This window comes from Physella acuta, unplaced genomic scaffold, assembly GCF_028476545.2.
Source record: "Physella acuta isolate Inbredline_101_S28 unplaced genomic scaffold, ASM2847654v3 ptg000362l, whole genome shotgun sequence".
NCBI classification, from domain to species: Eukaryota; Metazoa; Mollusca; class Gastropoda; family Physidae; genus Physella; species Physella acuta.
Genome location: NW_026731881.1, coordinates 816,466 through 842,921, shown reverse-complemented (window position 1 = coordinate 842,921; position 26,456 = coordinate 816,466). Strand labels below are relative to the sequence as shown.

At 40.2% G+C, this 26,456-nt stretch overlaps 1 protein-coding gene across 2 annotated transcripts; it reads right to left on the bottom strand.

Moving 5' to 3' along the window:
* LOC131941463 (anoctamin-10) lies at positions 1-25,639 on the bottom strand. 2 transcript variants are annotated; one of them, XM_059300738.1, is made up of 15 exons: positions 25,522-25,639; positions 21,247-21,543; positions 19,668-19,803; positions 18,973-19,110; positions 18,530-18,652; positions 17,923-18,178; positions 13,545-13,867; positions 13,151-13,206; positions 12,082-12,156; positions 10,491-10,703; positions 8,701-8,892; positions 7,593-7,727; positions 5,307-5,423; positions 4,395-4,436; positions 1-251 (listed from the first exon to the last, which is right to left on the bottom strand). In XM_059300738.1, exons 2-15 carry the CDS (start codon positions 21,532-21,534, stop codon positions 42-44), a joined length of 2,304 nt encoding a protein of 767 aa, XP_059156721.1. In that variant the 5' UTR covers positions 21,535-21,543; positions 25,522-25,639; the 3' UTR covers positions 1-41. The 2 variants fall into 2 exon arrangements, with proteins under 2 accessions (XP_059156721.1, XP_059156722.1); XM_059300739.1 differs by lacking the exon at positions 4,395-4,436.
* Positions 25,640-26,456: the final 817 nt, after the last annotated feature.

Sequence of the window (26,456 nt, the reverse complement as noted above, 5' to 3'; positions counted from 1 at the left end):
TACAACCCTAAACTACAGTGCCACTGTCCCCCAGTACAACCCTAAACTACAGTGCCGCTGTCACTTTGAGGGAAGTTGAGGTCAACTTTGGGGGTGAAAGATTCCTCTGTATTGTCCTCTGTATTGTCCTCTGTATTGTCCTCCTCGTCAGATGGGGGCTGGAGGTGTGCGGTGTGGGGGGAGCCGTGGGCACGCTTGTTGAGGATTTGCTCTATCAGCATCTTGCGCTTGCTAGCTGCCTCAGTCTGTCTCTGTGGACAGAAGGTGGTCATTTAGGCTGATCAGTGGGGGTCCAGTTGTAAGCATGGACTGTCTTAAGGTGGGTCTCTCATAGGGTTGGTCTGTATGGTTGGTCTATCATAGGGTTATTCTGTATGGTTGGTCTGTATGGTTGGTCTGTGGTAAGCATGCACTGTCTTAAGGTTGGTCTCATAGGGTTGTCTGTCATAGGGTTGGTCTGTACGGTTGGTCTATCATAGGGTTGGTCTATCATAGGGTTGGTCTGTACGGTTGGTCTATCATAGGGTTGGTCTGTCAAAGGGTTGGTCTATCATAGGGTTGGTCTATCATAGGGTTGGTCAATCATAGGGTTGGTCTGTACGGTTGGTCTATCATAGGGTTGGTCTATCATAGGGTTGGTCTATCATAGGGTTGGTCTGTCATAGGGTTGGTCTGTCAAAGGGTTGGTCTATCATAGGGTTGGTCAATCATAGGGTTGGTCTGTACGGCTGGTCTATCATAGGGTTGGTCTGTCAAAGGGTTGGTCTATCATAGGGTTGGTCTATCATAGGGTTGGTCTATCATAGGGTTGGTCTATCATAGGGTTGGTCTGTCATAGGGTTGGTCTGTACGGTTGGTCTATCATAGGGTTGGTCTGTCAAAGGGTTGGTCTATCATAGGGTTGGTCAATCATAGGGTTGGTCTGTACGGTTGGTCTATCATAGGGTTGGTCTATCATAGGGTTGGTCTATCATAGGGTTGGTCTATCATAGGGTTGGTCTGTCATAGGGTTGGTCTGTCAAAGGGTTGGTCTATCATAGGGTTGGTCAATCATAGGGTTGGTCTGTACGGCTGGTCTATCATAGGGTTGGTCTGTCAAAGGGTTGGTCTATCATAGGGTTGGTCTATCATAGGGTTGGTCTATCATAGGGTTGGTCTATCATAGGGTTGGTCTGTCATAGGGTTGGTCTGTACAGTTGGTCTATCATAGGGTTGGTCTGTCATAGGGTTGGTCTATCATAGGGTTGGTCTGTACGGTTGGTCTATCATAGGGTTGGTCTATCATAGGGTTGGTCTGTACGGTTGGTCTATCATAGGGTTGGTCTGTCAAAGGGTTGGTCTATCATAGGGTTGGTCTATCATAGGGTTGGTCAATCATAGGGTTGGTCTGTACGGTTGGTCTATCATAGGGTTGGTCTATCATAGGGTTGGTCTATCATAGGGTTGGTCTGTCATAGGGTTGGTCTGTCAAAGGGTTGGTCTATCATAGGGTTGGTCAATCATAGGGTTGGTCTGTACGGCTGGTCTATCATAGGGTTGGTCTGTCAAAGGGTTGGTCTATCATAGGGTTGGTCTATCATAGGGTTGGTCTATCATAGGGTTGGTCTATCATAGGGTTGGTCTGTCATAGGGTTGGTCTGTACGGTTGGTCTATCATAGGGTTGGTCTGTCAAAGGGTTGGTCTATCATAGGGTTGGTCAATCATAGGGTTGGTCTGTACGGTTGGTCTATCATAGGGTTGGTCTATCATAGGGTTGGTCTATCATAGGGTTGGTCTATCATAGGGTTGGTCTGTCATAGGGTTGGTCTGTCAAAGGGTTGGTCTATCATAGGGTTGGTCAATCATAGGGTTGGTCTGTACGGCTGGTCTATCATAGGGTTGGTCTGTCAAAGGGTTGGTCTATCATAGGGTTGGTCTATCATAGGGTTGGTCTATCATAGGGTTGGTCTATCATAGGGTTGGTCTGTCATAGGGTTGGTCTGTACAGTTGGTCTATCATAGGGTTGGTCTGTCATAGGGTTGGTCTATCATAGGGTTGGTCTATCATAGGGTTGGTCTATCATAGGGTTGGTCTATCATAGGGTTGGTCTATCATAGGGTTGGTCTATCATAGGGTTGGTCTATCATAGGGTTGGTCTGTCATAGGGTTGGTCTGTACGGTTGGTCTATCATAGGGTTGGTCTATCATAGGGTTGGTCTATCATAGGGTTGGTCTATCATAGGGCTGGTCTGTCATGGGGTTGGTCTATCATAGGGTTGGCCTATCATAGGGTTGGTCTGTCATAGGGTTGGCCTATCATAGGGTTAGTCTATCATAGGGTTTGTCATAGGGTTGGCCTATCATAGGGTTGGTCTATCATAGGGTTGGCCTATCATAGGATTGGTCTGTCATATAGCTAAAGATGATCTATCAAATGGTTTACATTGACCAATACACAGTTTGAACATCTGAATGTTTATCCATCAAGCAGAGTTGCTATAACCAGCTGTCACTCTATGATAAAGAACAAAATCTAGTTGCATTATATCCTTGTCTAGTTTTCATTATAATTTTAAAATGATGTTTAAGTTTTTCTTTTTTTATTTAACAATTACAAGCAACTTATGACTTTAAAAAAAACTATTAACTTAAAAATAAATAAATGATAGAGTTAGATGTGTAAATTTAGTTACAATATGATACTATCATAACTCTGGTACACTTTTATTGTAGTTGTGTCCCTTGACCAGCAAATTAAAAAAAATCTTGTGCATGAGTTAAACATGTAAATAAAAAGAGTGGCATAAACTGGAGTTAGCCCCCTCCCCCTTTCCCACACACACACGGTGTCACACATTAAGGCAGTAGATTTGTGTCACTTTTAAACCAACAATTTGACAATATTAAAATCAGCATGGAAAATGGAGAAAAATATGTGTGCATAAGTGTATATATATATATATATATATATATATATATATATATATATATATATATATATATATATATATATATATATATATATATATATATATACATATGGGAAAATATATTTTAAAAAGCCACCTCCATCCCCCCCCTCCCCCCACAGCAAAAGCCTACATACGCCACTGCTTACAACAGAATATAATGATTACAGATGTGTAAAGGAAAAAAAATGAAACAAATAGGAGTAGATTTTTACTTGAAGTTGGAAAAACCTTTTTCAATATGCATTAAAGCATCCCACTTTTATTTTAACTATTTAATTTTTTGGTTATACTGCATGTAATATGAAAACTTGTATTGTTATTTTTTCATAAGAAAACCACAAGGCTAATCAAAATGACTAGTGTGACACTGTTAATACTTCATAAATGTATCTTAAATTACTGTTGCAAAATGAATAGTACATCTACTTGTGTCACGGTGCATATCACAGTCTAGAGAATTGGAAGAACATTGGTCACAGTCTAGAGAATTGGAAGAACATTGGTCACAGTCTAGAGAATTGGAAGAACATTGGTCACAGTCTAGAGAATTGGAAGAACATTGGTCACAGTCTGGAGAATTGGAAGAACATTGGTCACAGTCTAGAGAATTGGAAGAACATTGGTCACAGTCTAGAGAATTGGAAGAACATTGGTCACAGTCTAGAGAATTGGAAGAACATTGGTCACAGTCTAGAGAATTGGAAGAACATTGGTCACAGTCTAGAGAATAGGAAGAACATTGGTCACAGTCTAGAGAATTGGAAGAACATTGGTCACAGTCTAGAGAATTGGAAGAACATTGGTCACAGTCTAGAGAATTGGAAGAACATTGGTCACAGTCTAGAGAATTGGAAGAACATTGGTCACAGTCTAGAGAATTGGAAGAACATTGGTCACAGTTTCCACCTAAAAGTGACTGACGAAGCATCAAGCAAGCACTAACAAGGACTTTAAACAGTAGGTTTAACAGTCATGTCTGGGTCTTTAAACCTTCTAGTAACAAATCTATCATGAACCACAAAGTGGGAATTAAATAAACTAAGCTGGACTGAGCAAGCAGAACTTTAACAAAGCAATCAAGATTTAAACAAATTAAACAAGAGCTAAATAAGGCAAAGCAATCAAGATTTAAACAAATTAAACAAGAGCTAAATAAGGCAAAGCAATCTTTGTGTAGCATCATCCACATTTTTAAAAAAAAGTATTTAGACTTTGTGTGACTTCAATAGTTATCAAACTTATCCTAATGATATTTCTGTAACAATCCAAAATATTAAAAATGTGGTAGGATGCAAGTTGCATTTGATGTGTTAAACAGTGCAAGCCCACACACCAAGCCCACACACCAAGCCCACACACCAACAAGCCCACATGCAGACTACAAGGAAAGTAGGTGAAAAAAACATGTGTAAAGTGAGTGAATGAAAAAAAAAGAATCTACCATCAAGAGTCTAAAGTTATTGGCCATGTTTGCTTTATATCTCTGAGAAAACAAGCAAAACATAAGGGAAGGGAGGTAAGTGACAAGTAGGTGGGATCATTCATTAGAGGAAGCAAAACATTAGGGAAGGGAGGTAAGTCACAAGTAAGGTGGGCTCATTCATTAGAGGAAGCAAAACATGAAATAGAAACAAAGCAGTTAGGGAATAATTAAAGAAGTTTTAAGTAAACAAAAAACTGAATGAATGAATAAAGAGATTGTTGAATGAGCAGGTATTGTGGGCTATGAGTGTATGAACTAACGAACAAACAAACAAACGAACCAACAAACAAACAAATGAATGATTATGTTTCCTTCTAGTAATGTTGATGGCCAGTATCACCAGCAGATCACTGGGTTAGGGAGAAAGATTACTAGGAGAAATGGAAATGGAAGCCGTTTCTTAAATAATTGAAAAAATAAGATGACATCACAGGTATGGTGCTTCGCTGGATGCCTCAAGAAAACCAAAACCAGGGCAGGTCAAGAGAGATGTGGAGATACAGCAGACAAAAGCGACTGAGAAACGCAGGACTATCTTGGGGGATTGCTGAGAAAATTGCCAGAGACCAACAAAAGTAGAAAGAGCTTTCTGAAGCGGTCTTATGTGTCTTGGTCACAAAAGGAAAAAGATTAAGATGATAATTTATGACGCTGACAGGCTTGTCTAAAATTAGTCTAAAACTCACCTCAGGCTAGGTAACAACCATGACACAGTTAGGGGACTGAAATTAGGGGACTGAAGTAGAACACATTCATGTCAGTACACATTTTGTTAAAGGGAATTAATTTGTTAATGTTATTGAAAGAGACGACCTGAAGAAACAGACAGTGACTGTTCTACCAGACCAGGGTAAGAAACAAGCGTCCAACCTTATTCTTGAGTGCCATCTTGGCAGCGTGCTCCTGCTGGGCTATCTTCAGACTGATCCACTTGGGCATGTCTGGAATCATGAAGGCTAGGCTGGCCTTGATGGCAAACACCATGTGCTGCGGAGGGCAAGAGGACATGTCTGTGTAACCACACCACTGACCACACCACTGACCACAGCACTGACCACACCACTAACCACACCACTGACCACACCACTGACCACACCACTAACCAACCACTTACCACACCACTGACCACATCACTGACCACACCACTGACCACACCACATGATTAACACCACTGACCACACAAACAAATTGACAAGCCCACTGACCAGACCAAATTGACCCCAAACAACTGGACAAGCCCACTGACCAGACCAAATTGACCCCAAACAACTGGACAAGCCCACTGACCAGACCAAATTGACCCCAAACAACTGGACAAGCCCACTGACCAGACCAAACAACTGGACAAGCCCACTGACCAGACCAAGTTGACCCCAAACAACTTGACAAGCCCACTGACCAGACCAAATTGACCCCAAACAACTGGACAAGCCCACTGACCAGACCAAGTTGACCCAAACAACTGGCCAAGCCCACTGACCAGACCAAGTTGACCCCAAACAACTGGACAAGCCCACTGACCAGACCAAATTGACGAGCCCACTGACCAGACCAAGTTGACCCCAAACAAATGGACGAGCCCACTGACCAGACCAAATTGACCCCAAACAAATGGTCGAGCCCACTGACCAGACCAAATTGACAAGCCCACTGACCAGACCAAGTTGACCCCAAACAACTGGACAAGCCCACTGACCAGACCAAATTGACCCCAAACAACTGGACAAGCCCACTGACCAGACCAAACAACTGGACAAGCCCACTGACCAGACCAAACAACTGGACAAGCCCACTGACCAGACCAAATTGACAAGCCCACTGACCAGACCAAGTTGACCCCAAACAACTGGACAAGCCCACTGACCAGACCAAACAACTGGACAAGCCCACTGACCAGACCAAGTTGACCCCAAACAACTTGACAAGCCCACTGACCAGACCAAATTGACCCCAAACAACTGGACAAGCCCACTGACCAGACCAAGTTGACCCCAAACAACTGGACAAGCCCACTGACCAGACCAAGTTGACCCCAAACAACTGGACAAGCCCACTGACCAGACCAAGTTGACCCCAAACAACTGGACAAGCCCACTGACCAGACCAAGTTGACCCAAACAACTGGCCAAGCCCACTGACCAGACCAAGTTGACCCCAAACAACTGGACAAGCCAACTGACCAGACCAAATTGACGAGCCCACTGACCAGACCAAGTTGACCCCAAACAAATGGACGAGCCCACTGACCAGACCAAATTGACCCCAAACAAATGGTCGAGCCCACTGACCAGACCAAATTGACAAGCCCACTGACCAGACCAAGTTGACCCCAAACAACTGGACAAGCCCACTGACCAGACCAAATTGACCCCAAACAACTGGACAAGCCCACTGACCAGACCAAACAACTGGACAAGCCCACTGACCAGACCAAACAACTGGACAAGCCCACTGACCAGACCAAATTGACAAGCCCACTGACCAGACCAAGTTGACCCCAAACAACTTGACAAGCCCACTGACCAGACCAAATTGACCCCAAACAACTGGACAAGCCCACTGACCAGACCAAGTTGACCCCAAACAACTGGACAAGCCCACTGACCAGACCAAGTTGACCCCAAACAACTTGACAAGCCCACTGACCAGACCAAATTGACCCCAAACAACTGGACAAGCCCACTGACCAGACCAAGTTGACCCCAAACAACTGGACAAGCCCACTGACCAGACCAAGTTGACCCCAAACAACTGGACAAGCCCACTGACCAGACCAAGTTGACCCCAAACAACTGGACAAGCCCACTGACCAGACCAAGTTGACCCCAAACAACTGGACAAGCCCACTGACCAGACCAAATTGACCCCAAACAACTGGACAAGCCCACTGACCAGACCAAATTGACCCCAAACAACTGGACAAGCCCACTGACCAGACCAAATTGACCCCAAACAACTGGACAAGCCCACTGACCAGACCAAATTGACCCCAAACAACTGGACAAGCCCACTGACCAGACCAAATTGACCCCAAACAACTGGACAAGCCCACTGACCAGACCAAACTGACCCAAACAACTGGACAAGCCCACTGACCAGACCAAACAACTTGACAAGCCCACTGACCAGACCAAACAACTTGACAAGCCCACTAACCTCTGCAGCTACAAAGAGCAGAACCATGTTGACGGGTGAAATGTTGGAGGGCAGAAGCTTCTGGATCTCTGGGTCCATGCCTATCAGCGCACAGTTGGTGATCACAGAGATCAGGCCAATCACCTCAAAGGCTGGCTGGTGACACAAGCATACTAAAGGTGACACAAGCATACTATAGGTGACACAAACATACTATAGGTGATACAACAACACAATTAGTGACCCAATAACACAAGTTCATGCCCCCCCCACTACTTGCCAGGTGTACCAAGCCCCACACTACCTGCCAGGTGTACCAAGCCCCACACTACCTGCCAGGTGTACCAAGCCCACACTACTTTCCAGGTGTATCAAGCCCCACACTACCTGCCAGGTGTACCAAGCCCCACACTATCTACTAGGTGTACCAAGCCCCCACACTATCTACCAGGTGTACCAAGCCCCACACTACCTGCCCGGTGTACCAAGCCCCACACTACTTTCTAGGTGTACAAAGCCCACACTACCTGCCAGGTGTACCAAGCCCACACTACCTGCCAGGTGTACCAAGCCCACACTACCTGCTAAGTGTACCAAGCCCACACTACTTTCCAGGTGTACCAAGCCCACACTACCTGCCAGGTGTACCAAGCCCCACACTATCTACTAGGTGTACCAAGCCCCCACACTATCTGCCATGTGTACCAAGCCCCCACACTACCTGCCATGTGTACCAAGCCCCACACTACCTGCCAGGTGTATCAAGCCCCACACTACCTGCCAGGTGTACCAAGCCCCACACTACCTGCCAGGTGTACCAAGCCCCCACACTACCTGCCAGATGTACAAAGCCCACACTATCTACCAGGTGTACCAAGCCCACACTACCTGCCAGGTGTACCAAGCCCCACACTATCTACCAGGTGTACCAAGCCCACACTACCTGCCAGGTGTACCAAGCCCACACTACCTGCCAGGTGTACCAAGCCCCACACTATCTACCAGGTGTACCAAGCCCCACACTACTTTCCAGGTGTGCCAAGCCCACACTACTTTCCAGGTGTACCAAGCCCACACTACTGGTGTACCAAGCCCCCATTACCTGCTAGGTGTATCAAGCCCCAATTACCTGCCACGCGCCAATACTTCTGGCAGTCTGGGCAAAAGGACGTTGAAAGATGCGACAAAATTTGAAGGCGTCGGTGCGTATCTCAATGAAGTTGTTGATGAGTGCCCACAGGGCGGCCAGGGGAAATGCTGATGAGAAGAGGTAGACATAGCCAAACTGGATGTATAGCTCCAGGTACTCAGAGTTTGACCCCTGGGGATACATGACATGTGACAGATGACATGACAAACAACATACATGACACAATCATCTTTATGACAGGTGATAGACTTTACTATGTCTAGTTTACTATTTTTAGACCTTTATACTAAAGCACTAGACCTAACCCTAACCCTAGTCAGCCCTACCAAGAACTTTTCCCTTTATACTAGACCACTAGACCTAACCCTAACCCTAAAGTTAGCCCTAACAAGAACTTGTCCCTTTATACTAAAGCACTAGACCTAACCCTAACCAACCCTACCAAGAACTTGTCCATAGAAGACTCTAGCACTAGACCTAACCCTAGAGTCAGCCCTAACAAGAACTTGTCCCTTTATACTAAAGCACTAGACCTAACCCTAACCCTAGAGTCAGCCCTAACAAGAACTTGTCCCTTTATACTAAAGCACTAGACCTAACCCTAACCCTACCAAGAACTTGTCCATAGAAGACTCAAGCACTAGACCTAACCCTAACCAACCCTACCAAGAACTTGTCCATAGAAGACTCTAGCACTAGACCTAACCCTAGAGTCAACCCTACCAAGAACTTGTCCATAGAAGACTCAAGCACTAGACCTAACCCTAGAGTCAGCCCTACCAAGAACTTGTCCATAGAAGACTCAAGCACTAGACCTAACCCTAGAGTCAACCCTACCAAGAACTTGTCCATAGAAGACTCAAGCACTAGACCTAACCCTAACCAGCCCTACCAAGAACTTGTCCATAGAAGACTCAAGCACTAGACCTAACCCTAACCAACCCTACCAAGAACTTGTCCATAGAAGACTCTAGCACTAGACCTAACCCTAGAGTCAGCCCTAACAAGAACTTGTCCCTTTATACTAAAGCACTAGACCTAACCCTAACCCTAGAGTCAGCCCTAACAAGAACTTGTCCCTTTATACTAAAGCACTAGACCTAACCCTAACCCTACCAAGAACTTGTCCATAGAAGACTCAAGCACTAGACCTAACCCTAACCAACCCTACCAAGAACTTGTCCATAGAAGACTCTAGCACTAGACCTAACCCTAGAGTCAACCCTACCAAGAACTTGTCCATAGAAGACTCAAGCACTAGACCTAACCCTAGAGTCAGCCCTACCAAGAACTTGTCCATAGAAGACTCAAGCACTAGACCTAACCCTAGAGTCAACCCTACCAAGAACTTGTCCATAGAAGACTCAAGCACTAGACCTAACCCTAACCAGCCCTACCAAGAACTTGTCCATAGAAGACTCAAGCACTAGACCTAACCCTAGAGTCAACCCTACCAAGAACTTGTCCATAGAAGACTCAAGCACTAGACCTAACCCTAACCAACCCTACCAAGAACTTGTCCATAGAAGACTCAAGCACTAGACCTAACCCTGGTCAGCCCTACCAAGAACTTGTCCATAGAAGACTCTAGCACTAGACCTAACCCTACCAAGAACTTGTCCCTTTATACTAAAGCACTAGACCTAACCCTAACCCTACCAAGAACTTGTCCATAGAAGACTCAAGCACTAGACCTAACCCTAACCAACCCTACCAAGAACTTGTCCATAGAAGACTCAAGCACTAGACCTAACCCTAACCAACCCTACCAAGAACTTGTCCATAGAAGACTCTAGCGCTGCCTGCTTCTTGTAGTGCTTGGGTATGTCGCTGTCCTCTGTGTCTCTGCTGGTAGAAGACAGACGGGCCTTCTGTAGCGCCTCGTCTACCTGTTTCTGTCTGCGCCGCATGAAGAAGAATGGGATCATGGCTTCTCCTATCTGTCCTACTATCTGTTGGGTGATCAGGATGGTGCCCAGAAACTGCAGGTAAACAGACAGGTACAGGTGTCTGACAGGTGTGACATTTGGGGAGCAGGTGGGTGACAGGTGTGACATTTGGGGAGCAGGTGGGTGACAGGTGTGACATTTGGGGAGCAGGTGGATGACAGGTGTGACATTTGGGGAGCAGGTGGGTGACAGGTGTGACATTTGGGGGGCAGGTGGGTGACAGGAGTGACATTTGGGGAGCAGGTGGGTGACAGGTGTGACATTTGGGGAGCAGGTGAGTGACAGGTGTGACATTTGGGGAGCAGGTGGGTGACAGGTGTGACATTTGGGGAGCAGGTGGGTGACAGGTGAGACATTTGGGGAGCAGGTGAGTGACAGGTGTGACATTTGGGGAGCAGGTGGGTGACAGGTGTGACATTTGGGGAGCAGGTGGGTGACAGGTGTGACATTTGGGGAGCAGGTGAGTGACAGGTGTGACATTTGGGGAGCAGGTGGGTGACAGGTGTGACATTTGGGGAGCAGGTGGGTGACAGGTGGGACATTTGGGGAGCAGGTGAGTGACAGGTGTGACATTTGGGGAGCAGGTGGGTGACAGGTGTGACATTTGGGGAGCAGGTGGATGACAGGTGTGACATTTGGGGAGCAGGTGGGTGACAGGTGTGACATTTGGGGGGCAGGTGGGTGACAGGAGTGACATTTGGGGAGCAGGTGGGTGACAGGTGTGACATTTGGGGAGCAGGTGAGTGACAGGTGTGACATTTGGGGAGCAGGTGGGTGACAGGTGTGACATTTGGGGAGCAGGTGGGTGACAGGTGTGACATTTGGGGAGCAGGTGAGTGACAGGTGTGACATTTGGGGAGCAGGTGGGTGACAGGTGTGACATTTGGGGAGCAGGTGGGTGACAGGTGTGACATTTGGGGAGCAGGTGAGTGACAGGTGTGACATTTGGGGAGCAGGTGGGTGACAGGTGTGACATTTGGGGAGCAGGTGGGTGACAGGTGGGACATTTGGGGAGCAGGTGAGTGACAGGTGTGACATTTGGGGAGCAGGTGGGTGACAGGTGTGACATTTGGGGAGCAGGTGGGTGACAGGTGTGACATTTGGGGAGCAGGTGGGTGACAGGTGTGACATGACTTCAACAAAAACTGACATGACTCCAACAAAAACTGACATGACTCCAACAAAAACTGACATGACTCCAACAAAAACTGACATGACTCCAACAAAAACTGACATGACTCCAACAAAAACTGACATGACTCCAACAAAAACTGACATGACTCCAACAAAAACTGACATGACTCCAACAAAAACTGACATGACTCCAACAAAAACTGACATGACTCCAACAAAAACTGACATGACTCCAACAAAAACTGACATGACTCCAACAAAAACTGACATGACTTACATTTTTGAGCAGGGCCCTGTCTTGTAGATAGAAGGCCACATAGAAGAGACAAATAAAGCAATTCACAAAGTCAAACTGAAACAAATAGGTGCATCTGTTAAGACTATTAGAATCCTTGCAGTTGCAGTACTTTAAACATATTGTTAACAAATGGGTGCATCTGTTAATATTAGTAGAATACTTGCAGTAGTTCAAACAATTTTTCCAGCAATATATTGGACAACGTGGTTCTATAATTTATTTCTACAAAAATTACCAAAATAGCTCTATTTATAAAATAGACAATTTAATAATGTTTTAAATATTTAAAAATATTAAATCTCTCTTTAGCTGTAAGAATACTTTAATTAGAAAATATACATATCAGTATCTGTCCATGTCAATGTCTACAGTATCTGTCAATGTCTACAGTATCTGTCAATGTCTACAGTATCTGTCCATGTCAATGTCTACAGTATCTGTCCATGTCAATGTCTACAGTATCTGTCCATGTCAATATCTACAGTATCTGTCAGTGTCTACAGTATCTGTCAATGTCTACAGTATCTGTCCATGTCAATGTCTACAGTATCTGTCAATGTCTACAGTATCTGTCAATGTCTACAGTATCTGTCCATGTCAATGTCTACAGTATCTGTCCATGTCAATGTCTACAGTATCTGTCCATGTCAATATCTACAGTATCTGTCAGTGTCTACAGTATCTGTCAATGTCTACAGTATCTGTCCATGTCAATATCTACAGTATATGTCAGTGTCTACAGTATCTGTCAATGTCTACAGTATCTGTCCATGTCAATGTCTACAGTATCTGTCAATGTCTACAGTATCTGTCAATGTCTACAGTATCTTTCAATGTCTACAGTATCTGCCAGTGTCTACAGTATCTGTCAATGTCTACAGTATCTGTCAATGTCTACAGTATCTGGCAATGTCTACAGTATCTGTCAGTGTCTACAGTATCTGCCAGTGTCTACAGTATCTGTGAATGTCTACAGTATCTGTTAATGTCTACAGTATCTGTCTACAGTATCTGTCAGTGTCTACAGTATCTGTCAATATCTACATACCAGTATCTGTTTGACAATCAAATGATTCTCAAAAGTTGACTGGAGCTTGTGATTTTCTGACAGGAAATAAAAGTTGACAGTTCACAGAGCGCAACAAAAGTTGACAGTTGACAGAACGCAACAAAAGTTGACAGTTGACAGAACGCAACCAAAGTTGACAGTTGACAGAACGCAACAAAAGTTGACAGTTGACAGAAGGAACTCAAAAAAGTTGACAATTGACAGAAGGAACTCAACAAAAGTTGACAGTTAACAAGAAAGTTAAAAGACAGTTAAACAAATGTTTACAATTAATGTAAACATACTGGTTAAATCATAAAAAATTAACAATTTTAATCAATAAAACCATTTAAAACTTGGGAATTATTTTATAATAAGTAATCCAGGTACTAACCAAACTTATTTAGCTTAGCCGCGATTATTCTGTAGACACCATTGAGTATTCCAATAGACACAGCATAGCCCACAGTGGGCAGGAAGCTGGCCAACTTGGACAACACCCCCGGATTTTCAGGCACATTTTTCTTCATCCAGAAGTCAGCCCAGAAGTAGGTCAACATTACGAAGAATGCCAAGGTCAGGCAAAAGGTGATGACGGGGATGGTGACGAAATAAAACTTGAGAACCCTCTTCCACTTGGGGTAAGAAGGCTCTGGCTCGCCTGTGACAGGGTTCTGGCTCATAGTTCCGTAGTAGTCTGCCCTTGGTTCCTCGAATCTACGGGAGGTTACAAGGATAAATTACAAAACAAAGTTTGATAGCAGAAAAACATTCTTAATGCAGCTGTTGTCATTCAAAAATTAGGACAATATGAAACATCCAAATTTTTATGTGAAAATAATTTCTTAAGGGGGAATATTGCCCTGACAATGGAAAATTGGGGGACGGAGTGGTCTAGCGGTAGAGAGCTGGACTGCTAACCCGTAAGTCTCGAGTTCGAATCCGGGTTCAATTAGTAGACCGTCCCTGAGTCCACCCAACTCTGATGGGTACCTAACTCACGTTAGGGAAAGTAAAGGCGGCTGGGCATAGTGCTGACCACACTATCCCTTCATTTGCCGAGGTCACAGAAACAAGTGAACTCTACTTCACTTGCCCCATAGACCGTCAGGTTTGAAAGGGAAACTTTACTTACTTTTAATGGAAAATTGAAGGGAAAATTGTCAAAAAAACTATTACACAAACACATATAAATATGTTACCATTGTAATTTGGATTACACAGATATAAACAGAAACTGGGATGATTCTTTTTTAATAAAAAAAAAAAACAACCAAAAATCAATGCATTTTAAAAATGGAATGGTAGTACACATAAAGTTATGTAATTTACCAATGGAATTATATACTATAAAAAGTTATGTAATTTACCAATGGAATTATATACTATAAAAAGTTATGTAATTTACCAATGGAATTATATACTATAAAAAATTATGTAATTTACCAATGGAATTATATACTATAAAAAGTTATGTAATTTACCAATGGAATTATATACTATAAAAAGTTATGTAATTTACCAATGGAATTATATACTATAAAAAGTTATGTAATTTACCAATGGAATTATATACTATAAAAAGGTATGTAATTTACCAATGGAATTATATACTATAAAAAGTTATGTAATTTACCAATGGAATAATATACTATAAAAAGGTATGTAATTTACCAATGGAATTATATACTATAAAAAGGTATGTAATTTACCAATGGAATTATATACTATAAAAAGTTATGTAATTTACCACTGTGTATACTACCCACACAACAGTAGCCAATTTGTTCACTAACTACATACAAGTGCCCCAGTACATTAGAGTTTTAAAACCTCTATGTCGTGCTGAACTGAGGTGTGCTCATGCCACAACTACACACAAGTGCCTGAACAAACTGTTAAATTAACTGACCTGGAAGTGCTCATGCCACAACTACACACAAGTGCCTGAAAAAACTGTGTTAAATTAACTAACCTGGAAGTGCTCATGCCACAACTACATACAAGTGCCTGAACAAACTGTGTTAAATTAACTAACCTGAAAGTGCTCATGCCACAACTACACACAAGTGCCTGAACAAACTGTGTTAAATTAACTAACCTGGAAGTGCTCATGCCACAACTACATACAAGTGCCTGAACAAACTGTGTTAAATTAACTAACCTGGAAGTGCTCATGCCACAACTACATACAAGTGCCTGAACAAACTGTGTTAAAGTAACTAACCTGGAAGTGCTCATGCCACAACTACATACAAGTGCCTGAACAAACTGTGTTAAATTAACTAACCTGGAAGTGCTCATGCCACAACTACATACAAGTGCCTGAACAAACTGTGTTAAATTAACTAACCTGGAAGTGCTCAGGCCACAACTACATTCAAGTGCCTGAACAAACTGTTAAATTAACTGACCTGGAAGTGCTCATGCCACAACTACATACAAGTGCCTGAACAAACTGTGTTAAATTAACTAACCTGGAAGTGCTCATGCCACAACTATACACAAGTGCCTGAACAAACTGTTAAATTAACTGACCTGGAAGTGCTCATGCCACAACTACATACAAGTGCCTGAACAAACTGTTAAATTAACTAACCTGGAAGTGCTCATGCCACAACTACATACAAGTGCCTGAACAAACTGTGTTAAATTAACTAACCTGGAAGTGCTCATGCCACAACTACATACAAGTGCCTGAACAAACTGTTAAATTAACTAACCTGGAAGTGCTCATGCCACAACTACATACAAGTGCCTGAACAAACTGTGTTAAATTAACTGACCTGGAAGTGCTCATGCCACAACTACATACAAGTGCCTGAACAAACTGTTAAATTAACTAACCTGGAAGTGCTCATGCCACAACTACATACAAGTGCCTGAACAAACTGTGTTAAATTAACTAACCTGGAAGTGCTCATGCCACAACTACATACAAGTGCCTGAACAAACTGTGTTAAATTAACTGACCTGGAAGTGCTCATGCCACAACTACATACAAGTGCCTGAACAAACTGTGTTAAATTAACTAACCTGGAAGTGCTCATGCCACAACTACATACAAGTGCCTGAACAAACTGTGTTAAATTAACTAACCTGGAAGTGCTCATGCCACAACTACATACAAGTGCCTGAACAAACTGTGTTAAATTAACTAACCTGGAAGTGCTCATGCCACAACTACATACAAGTGCCTGAATAAACTGTGTTAAATTAACTGACCTGGAAGTGCTCATGCCACAACTACATACAAGTGCCTGAACAAACTGTGTTAAATTAACTAACCTGGAAGTGCTCATGCCACAACTACATACAAGTGCCTGAACAAACTGTTAAATTAACTAACCTGGAAGTGCTCATGCCACAACTACATACAAGTGCCTGAACAAACTGTGTTAAATTAACTGACCTGGAAGTGCTCATGCCACAACTACATACAAGTGCCTGAACAAACTGTTAAATTAACTAACCTGGAAGTGCTCAGGCCACAACTACATTCAAGTGCCTGAACAAGCTGTTAAATTAACTGACCTGGAAGTGCTCATGCCACAACTACATACAAGTGCCTGAACAAACTGTTAAATTAACTAACCTGGAAGTGCTCATGCCACAACTACATACAAGTGCCTGAACAAACTGTGTTAAATTAACTAACCTGGAAGTGCTCATGCCACAACTACATACAAGTGCCTGAACAAACTGTTAAATTAACTAACCTGGAAGTGCTCATGCCACAACTACATACAAGTGCCTGAACAAACTGTTAAATTAACTAACCTGGAAGTGCTCATGCCACAACTACACACAAGTGCCTGAATAAACTGTGTTAAATTAACTGACCTGGAAGTGCTCATGCCACAACTACATACAAGTGCCTGAACAAACTGTGTTAAATTAACTAACCTGGAAGTGCTCATGCCACAACTACATACAAGTGCCTGAACAAACTGTTAAATTAACTAACCTGGAAGTGCTCATGCCACAACTACATACAAGTGCCTGAACAAACTGTGTTAAATTAACTGACCTGGAAGTGCTCATGCCACAACTACATACAAGTGCCTGAACAAACTGTTAAATTAACTAACCTGGAAGTGCTCAGGCCACAACTACATTCAAGTGCCTGAACAAGCTGTTAAATTAACTGACCTGGAAGTGCTCATGCCACAACTACATACAAGTGCCTGAACAAACTGTTAAATTAACTAACCTGGAAGTGCTCATGCCACAACTACATACAAGTGCCTGAACAAACTGTGTTAAATTAACTAACCTGGAAGTGCTCATGCCACAACTACATACAAGTGCCTGAACAAACTGTTAAATTAACTAACCTGGAAGTGCTCATGCCACAACTACATACAAGTGCCTGAACAAACTGTTAAATTAACTAACCTGGAAGTGCTCATGCCACAACTACACACAAGTGCCTGAACAAACTGTGTTAAATTAACTGACCTGGAAGTGCTCATGCCACAACTACATACAAGTGCCTGAACAAACTGTTAAATTAACTAACCTGGAAGTGCTCATGCCACAACTACATACAAGTGCCTGAACAAACTGTTAAATTAACTAACCTGGAAGTGCTCATGCCACAACTACACACAAGTGCCTGAACAAACTGTGTTAAATTAACTGACCTGGAAGTGCTCATGCCACAACTACATACAAGTGCCTGAACAAACTGTGTTAAATTAACTGACCTGGAAGTGCTCATGCCACAACTACATACAAGTGCCTGAACAAACTGTGTTAAATTAACTAACCTGGAAGTGCTCATGCCACTGCTGACTGTGCCCCACTGGTAGCACAGGGAGTTGCAGTACCTCTTCCAGCCCTCCAGGAACACTGTGGACCAGATCAGGTTGAAGACGGCAAACGTGGCCTCGCGGTACACGCTGTGCCAGGGGAAGAAGAAGTAGATGACCCCGATGAGTGCAGGTGGGATGAGGGAGATGGTGTACAGGCCAAGGAAAGAGAAGTACAGGGCTATCTTCACACCAAAATATTCTTCAATTTGTTCTGAGGAAACAATACGGAGGACCAATTCATTATAAGAAAGGTATAACAAGATAACTGAGTGTGATTCTTTTTTTCCTCTTATCTTAGAAACAACCGTAGAGACAATCTTAAAGACAATTTCCCCAATTGTTTGAGGGCATTAAATTTAAATTCACCAACATATGTTGAAGACATTCAACAAAATTTAAGATGATACAAATTTTTAGAAGAAAATTTCAAATTTTTCAATTCCTGAGGATGTGTAATGCTATTTTAACTTTATGAACTAATGTCTGTTATTCTATTCAGTGGCTAGCAGGTACAAGATTTGTAAACATGTTTTAACACATTTTAAAAACTTGAGAGACTGACCCAGTGGTTGAGGACTGAAATAATTTCTGAGTGTGTACCAAGAGTTGCCTAATCTTTTCAGTTTCTCTTCCTCGTGTAAAGGGAACAAACTCTTGATGATGTGACGACTCAAGTACTTTTTGACTGGATAAAAAACATGCCGGGTTAGATTAGAGGCTTAAACTTACACTCATCTACATCCAAATACAAACACAGTACACTAATAATCTAGACTTACAGATACAGACTTACACTCATCTACATCCAAATACAAACACAGTACACTAATAATCTAGACTTACAGGTACAAACTTACAAATACAGACTTACAGACATACAAACACAGTACACTAATAATCTAGACTTACAGGTACAAACTTACAAATACAGACTTACAGACATACAAACACAGTACACTAATAATCTAATGAATGGTTTACACACAAACAAACAAACACACTTACTGATGCTCTTGCCAGGGTAAAGTGTGTACTTGGGATAGCCGGGGATGAAGGTCTCGTCTGCCTCTGCCCTCATGCTCTCTATAGCCTTCAGTATGACCCGATGTTTCTCAGCTTTGGTTAAAAACCTGGTCAGGTCATCTAAACAGACAAATATTAAAGTACTTGGTCAGGTCATCTAAAGGAACAAATATTAAAATACTTGGTCAGCTCATCTAAAGGAACAAATATTAAAATACTTGGTCAGGTCATCTAAAGGAACAAATATTAAAATACTTGGTCAGGTCATCTAAAGGAACAAATATTAAAATACTTGGTCAGGTCATCTACAAGAACAAAAGAAACACACTACCGACAAGGTACCTCTAAGCCAAGATAAAATTATATCTGAATATTATTAAATGAAAAATCCAACATTTTGCTAGTGGAAACATCTGAAAGTTCCATGTAAGTTGTGTGTATGACCAACTGACCTGTATATTCATAGTTCAATATATCTGTGACTATGACCAACTGACCTGTATATTCATAGTTCAATATATCTGTGACTATGACCAACTGGCCTGTATATTCATAGTTCAATATATCTGTGACTATGACCAACTGACCTGTATATTCATAGTTCAATATATCTGTGACTATGACCAACTGACCTGTATATTCATAGTTCAATATATCTGTGACTATGACCAACTGACCTGTATATTCATAGTTCAATATATCTGTGACGAGCAGCTCTCTCAGGGATCCATCTTTGTATTTTTTGTTGATCTTGATTTCCTCTGCACCCATCAGTAGCCTCACCAGAGAGGAGCCAATGAACAAGATGGTCTCCTGTACAACATTGGATTCACCAGTTTACAGCAGTCAAAAATATTAGATTAACCAGTTTACAGCAGTCAAAAATATTAGATTCACCAGTATACAGCAGTCAAAAATATTAGATTCACCAGTTTACAGCAGTCAAAAATATTAGATTAACCAGTTTACAGCAGTCAAAAATATTCATCAGTTTCAACAGTCAAAAATAATCGAATTACCAGTCAAAAATATTCATCAGTTTCAACAGTCAAAAATATGAGATTTACCACTTTAGAAGTAAAAAATATTAGATTTACCAGTTTAGAAGTCAAAAATATTAGATTTACCAGTTTAGCAGTCAGTTTCAGCAGTCAAAAATATTGTTACACATAGCTAACTATAAGGAGCACCAATGTATGACCAGACTAGCTACTTCCATTATTTGATATACTGTTGATAAGTGTGAACATTATCTAATATACAGTTGACTGGTGACCCGTCAAAAGAGCACACGACAAAAGAGCGCCGACATAAGAGCGCCGACAAAAGAGCGCAGACAAAAGAGCGCAGTCAATTAAAAAAACACATGTTGTACGCTAAACGAATATGACATGTTTAACACTTGTTTTAATTAAACAATCGGCGGTACGATAAAACGACGTGCTTATTTATATATTATGTTTAATATGTTTTAATGCAGTTTGACAATATTTCTAACTCAAGTAACATGGAGAAGATCGAATCACAGAAAGGGAAAGTTATTATATTGGTCGAAGGCTACAGATGTGGAAAGGACAGAGCAAATGCTGGTGGAAGCAATATAAATGAAACTATAAAGAAACGTTTTATTCATTTGAAATATATTTTCATTTTGTTACATTTCATTTCAGTTAATATTCTAAATTTAGGCCTAACATTTAAAATCTTTTTATGTGTTATTAGATTGCGTTTTGAATCATTGGACTTCACGTTGATTTTATCACTTTTTTAGTTTAAGAAACTGAACAATTAGTTTTTTAATGAAACAATAAAGAGTTAACATCAAACGATGCCTTCTGATCTGAGTTAATTTTCTTGTTCCTATTTATTAAATATGGTTTTTCAATCTTCAGTTTGCGCTCTTATGTCGGCGCTCTTTTGTCGGGAAATTAGTGCGCTCTTATGTCGGCGCTCTTATGTTGGCACTCTTTTGTCGGGAAATTAGTGCGCTCTTATGTCGGCGCTCTTATGTCGGCACTCTTTTGTCTGCGCTCTTATGTCGGCGCTCTTTTGTCGTGCGCTCTTTTGACGGGGTGCCCAGTTGACTACTAAGTCTGTTCATTATTTGATATACTGTTTACAAATGTGAACATTATCTAAAATACAGTTGACTAGTCTGTTCAATATTTGATATACTGTTGATAAGTCTGCACATTAAGAAGTCTCAAAAAGAAGTTTAAGCTGTACAGAATAAAAATGGTATGAAGTGGAATGTACCTTATTGTCATCCCTGTAATTTGTCTTCACTATAAGCTCCGCTCCTCCTTGTGACTTTTGTGCCTGCAGTTTGGCAGTCAGCCATTCCTGTGCGGCCTGGTTAGTGGATTCATTAAATTCTAAAATGACCAGAGGTTCAAACAAATCCCCAGTGTATTCAGTCTCTGCGAGGTAGTGGCTGGACCTGATCTGTTCATCTATTAGTTTGGTCACAATGTACTTCTCGGTTGAGTAAGAGACTTTACGGTTAATTTCACTGGGCTCTTGGTGGCTGTACCTGGACACCATTTTACTTACCTTTAAAAAGACAAAAAATTGACTTTATTCAAACATACAATTTCTGAAAATCGGTTTAAATGAAATAATAGAAGTATAAGTTCAGTGAGATAAATTATCATTATGACTCTGCTGTTATTTTTCAGCATGAATCTTGTAACCTGTATAATGCTCCACTTCAATCAAAATGTAATAATATTATTATGATATTTGCGGATCCATTATCATCATTAAAGGTACCTCAACTTTAACAGTACTCAACCAACAGCAACAACTCAAGCAGACTAACCGCAACACAAAGATAATAATAAATATCAAATTATAGGCCTAAATAAATTTTAATACTGAACCAAACTAGATCTAGTTCTATTAAATTAAATAATATTTCATTAGGATAGATTCATTAATCATTAATTAATGATTGACTAATCATTAGAACATGATTAGGCCTAATGAAAATATAAATAGTCAAATTGAAATAGTTTAAATTTCAGTAATCTATTGTTTCAGGTACATAAAATCGTCCGAGGCTAGTAATGTGCGACAAAGTTGCCTTATTGTTAAGGCTTTAATAGAAGTATATTATATTGTGATATATTTGTGTCAAATATCATAGATAATTGAAAAATAAGCCAAAATCAATGGCTTAATATATTCAATATAGGCCAGAAATTAACTTTAAACAGCAGTGTTTGATAGCAATATTTGCTACATAAACAGCAACCATTTGTAAAATAGAGTGGCTTCCCCTTATCTCCCACTATAAGTTTACAAAAAAAAATTAAACAAGATGGCTGCCTAAGTAAATGAGCTTGGTTGCATCTGATAAAAGCATCGCTAGTCTTTATTGTTAATCTTTGAACCATTTTTAAGTGGTAAAATCACGATATAGCGTCTGTTATTATTCCGGAACTGTACAGCAGTAAAAAACAGTAAAACAATGGCGTAGTCTGTTGAGCCGTTCTGGAAACCACCAGAAATACTGTAAAAAATCATTTATTTGCCGCCATATTATTTTTAATAAATAATGTTTTAAAATGTGCAACGATTGATTTTAGTTGCATTTTAAATACTGTTTTGCTAATTATTTTGTATTAAAACATTAATTAGGCCTACTACACTCGACTATTAATAATAATTAGATTTACTAATTGCTGCTAATTTTCTGTCAATTAAACATTAAATTAAATCATTAATTTAATGCACTTGAATCTATTTTTATTTCAACGGTAAAAAAACCTATGATTTACAGAAACGAATGTTACAGAAACTCAACAAACATTACCAGAAACTTTCCAACGCTATATCGTGATTTTAGACATAAATCCTCCTATAAATGTGAAATAACTACTAAAATTTAAGGAGTCACCTTTTTTCACATTACTAGTCTTGGCCAGTTTACGCTATAACAATAGATAAGGCCTTAGGCCGTTTTTCCTTTTAGGGCCTACCGATCTGAATATTTCAAACATGGGGTAATCTATCGTTTTAGGTACGTAAAATCGTCCCCGGCTAGTAATGTCCGGAAAAAGTTACCTCATTGTCAAGGCTTTAATAGAAGTATATTGTGATATATTTGTGTCAAATATTATAGATAAATATATAATAAAGCTAAATCAATGGTTAAATATATCAATATAGGCAAGAAATTAACTTTAAACAGCAGTGTTTGCGAGCAGGATTTGCTATATAAAAAGCGGCCATCTGTAAGTTAGAGTGGCTTCCCCTGAATCTTGTGCTATAAGTTGACAATAAAAAAAAATAAACAAGATGGCTGCTATAGTAAATAAGCATGGTTGCATCTGTTGGAAACATCGCTAGTCTTCATTTATTACTGAAATTTTTTTATTCAGTTGTTTAAAAACACAGGTAGGCCTACACAAATGAAACAAGGAAACATTTTTGTATTTTTCAAAACATAAATCCTCCTCAAAATGTGAAATAATTATTAAAATTTAAGGAGTCACCTGTTTTTCACATTACTAGATCTAGTCGCGGGCGATTTTACATAACGTAGGTCTACCTAAAACAATGGATGCATCTATTCGGACCCGGGTCCTAATAGCCTCTGCCTCTATTGGGAACAGCCAATAGAATTGTTTAGATTTAGTTATACAAAAATTCTTTTAAGATGCAGAATATTGCTTTTCTGTTGTGATTTTTTTTCCTTGTAATTCTAAATGATATATTGAGATCTTGCTTTAAATACCCGATATTATTACTAACAAATGTTATGATGAGCGGGAGTCGTTAGGTCTATAACATAATTATGGCCTATGGTATGAACTTCTGGGGCCGAGCGAATGTTGAGCGCGCATGTTAAAATGTGTTTTTTTTTCTTCTGTTGAACGTAATTTGATCTCATAGGTTTATCTGTCCAAATATATATATATATATATATATATATATATATATATATATATATATATATATATATATATATATATATATATATATATATATATATATATATATATATATATATATATATATAAGTGTATAAAAAAAGCTCTATAGGCTGCAGACTACAGCTCCCGGGTCAGTTTTCTTGAACACGAATATCTCGCATGTGTTGTAGTACGCTTTAATAGAAGCAATATGTAACATTTGACCTCACAATGACCCCAAATCCGTTTTTCCCTCTTGCTGGGTTGGGAGGGGGGGGGGGGGGAAGGGACTACGACTACGAAAAGCTCATAGCAATGGTCTTACTATGACGTATGCTATACCCCTACACTGTTCTCATCTAAACCAAAGTGAACTCAGTGACCCTGGCTACACCATGTCGCGAGAGGCGATCAATGAAGCAACGATGTTTTTATAATTGGCGTGTTTAAAAACCTAAATGTAGAAAAAAAAATATAATCTATTTAAAAAAAACAATTTAAAAAAGACACTTAACAAACAAATCAATGGAATGTTAAACTTAGATAAATACACTTCACTTCACACTAAAACGAGAACTTTGATAGGTTCCGATCCCGTAACTGATCGAGAATCGGGATGATCTGCGTTCTCCACTCGACCACGACGTCTTACGACATTTACTAAATATTTAATTATTTTGTATATAGAGCTATATATAGGGTATTTAGAAATAGCAATACAAGAACTAACGCTAGCTAATCCGCATAACTAATTACAATAAAAGACAACAAAATACAAACAAATCCACACGAAAAAATCAAATAAATATAAAAGGTATAATTTTAAAACAGATTGTATAAGTGCTTAACGAACTTAATGCCGGGTCCCAATAGCTGCCGAGGCTATTAGGACCCGGATCCCAATAGCGGCCGTGGCTATTGGGACCCTGGTCCGAATAATAGCCACTTCCTAGATTCTAAAACAATTGATTACTCAAACAAGTCACATAAAAATTCGGTAATCTATCGTTTTGGGTACGTAAAATCGCCCGCGGCTATTTATGTACGAAAACGTTACCTCATTGTGAAGGCTTTAATAGAAGTATATTGTCATACTTTTGTGTCAAATATTATAGATAAATGAATAAAAAACATAAATCAATGGCTAAATATATCGAAATAGGCCAGAAATTAACTTTAAACAGCAGTGTCTGAGAGCAAGATTTGCTATATAAACAGCAGCCATTTGTAAAATAGAGTGACTTCCCCCTGAATCTGGCGCTAAAAGCTTATAAAAATAAAACTTAGACAAGATGGCTGCTATAGTAAATGAGCATGATTGCATCTGTTGGAAACATCGCTAGTCTTTATTTATTACGGAAAAGTTTTTATTCAATTGTTTAAAAACAGGTACATAAATGAATCAAGGAAACATTTTTGAATTTTTTAAAACATAAATCCTCCTCAAAATGTGAAATAATTATTAAAATTTAAGGAGTCACCTGTTTTTCACATTACAAATCGCGGGCGATTTTACGTACCCAAAACGATAGATTACCAAAAATTCTAATCTGAATCTATTACTTAGATCTAGATCTAGTTAACAATATTATTCTAGAATCAACATTGATACCTTAATCTTCAGATACACTGAGAGAATATGGAAAAATTTAATGAAAGTGAAATAAACACATCAGGACATTTTATGGCTGACTGCAGCTTGTTTTTATCAAGACATAGGCTAAACCGTAATATACACACTGCAAGTACATAATATTCATAATTTTAACTTGATAATGACTCGTCTTTTAATATCCTCTAAAATAATTTTTAAATCAGGCTACATTATAGTTTTAGATATAGATCTAGATCTAGTCACAATCTAGTGGCTAGTAAAACATTAGGCCTATAGCCTGTATTTTTTTTATAATGCATCTCTGTAATGAAAGCGGGTCGTTCTGATATTTGTAACGTGGGGATGGCGATAAAATATATTTGACGTAGCTTAACGCCTACTTTTTCTTTAAGGCAACTCTTCACCCCACCCATCCCCTTACCCACGGAGAACGTCTATATCCCCCCAGACAAAATATAAAAACTAGGCTATACAATTTATTTACAAAATATAATTTAAACGGTACCCCAAAAAAAAAGCGCAGCAGGAACATGCGTACCAAAAAAAGGCGCAACAGTGGAATGCACACAACGAACAAAAAAAAGCGCATCGGAAAAATAGCGCAAAAGAAAAAGCGCAAACAGAAATATGCACACAACGAAATATGAGCAAATAAGAAAATCCATCCCTCCGCCCCCGGTAAATTTAAGCGCACCCCCCCCCCTCAGATGATTTTCTTTTTAATATTTCTGATTTGTTATGTAATGAAATGAAAATAATGAAATGCTTTTAATTTTTATTCCCCATCAGTTGTAGATCTACTGTGCTTCGCTTTTTAAATAATGTGGCATCCGATTAAAAATAAAACATTGATTCAAGACCAAAGGGACTTAATTACAGGATCTTTTCTGAGAAAAAAGTAATTTTAAACCATACTGCTTTATCGTTATTAT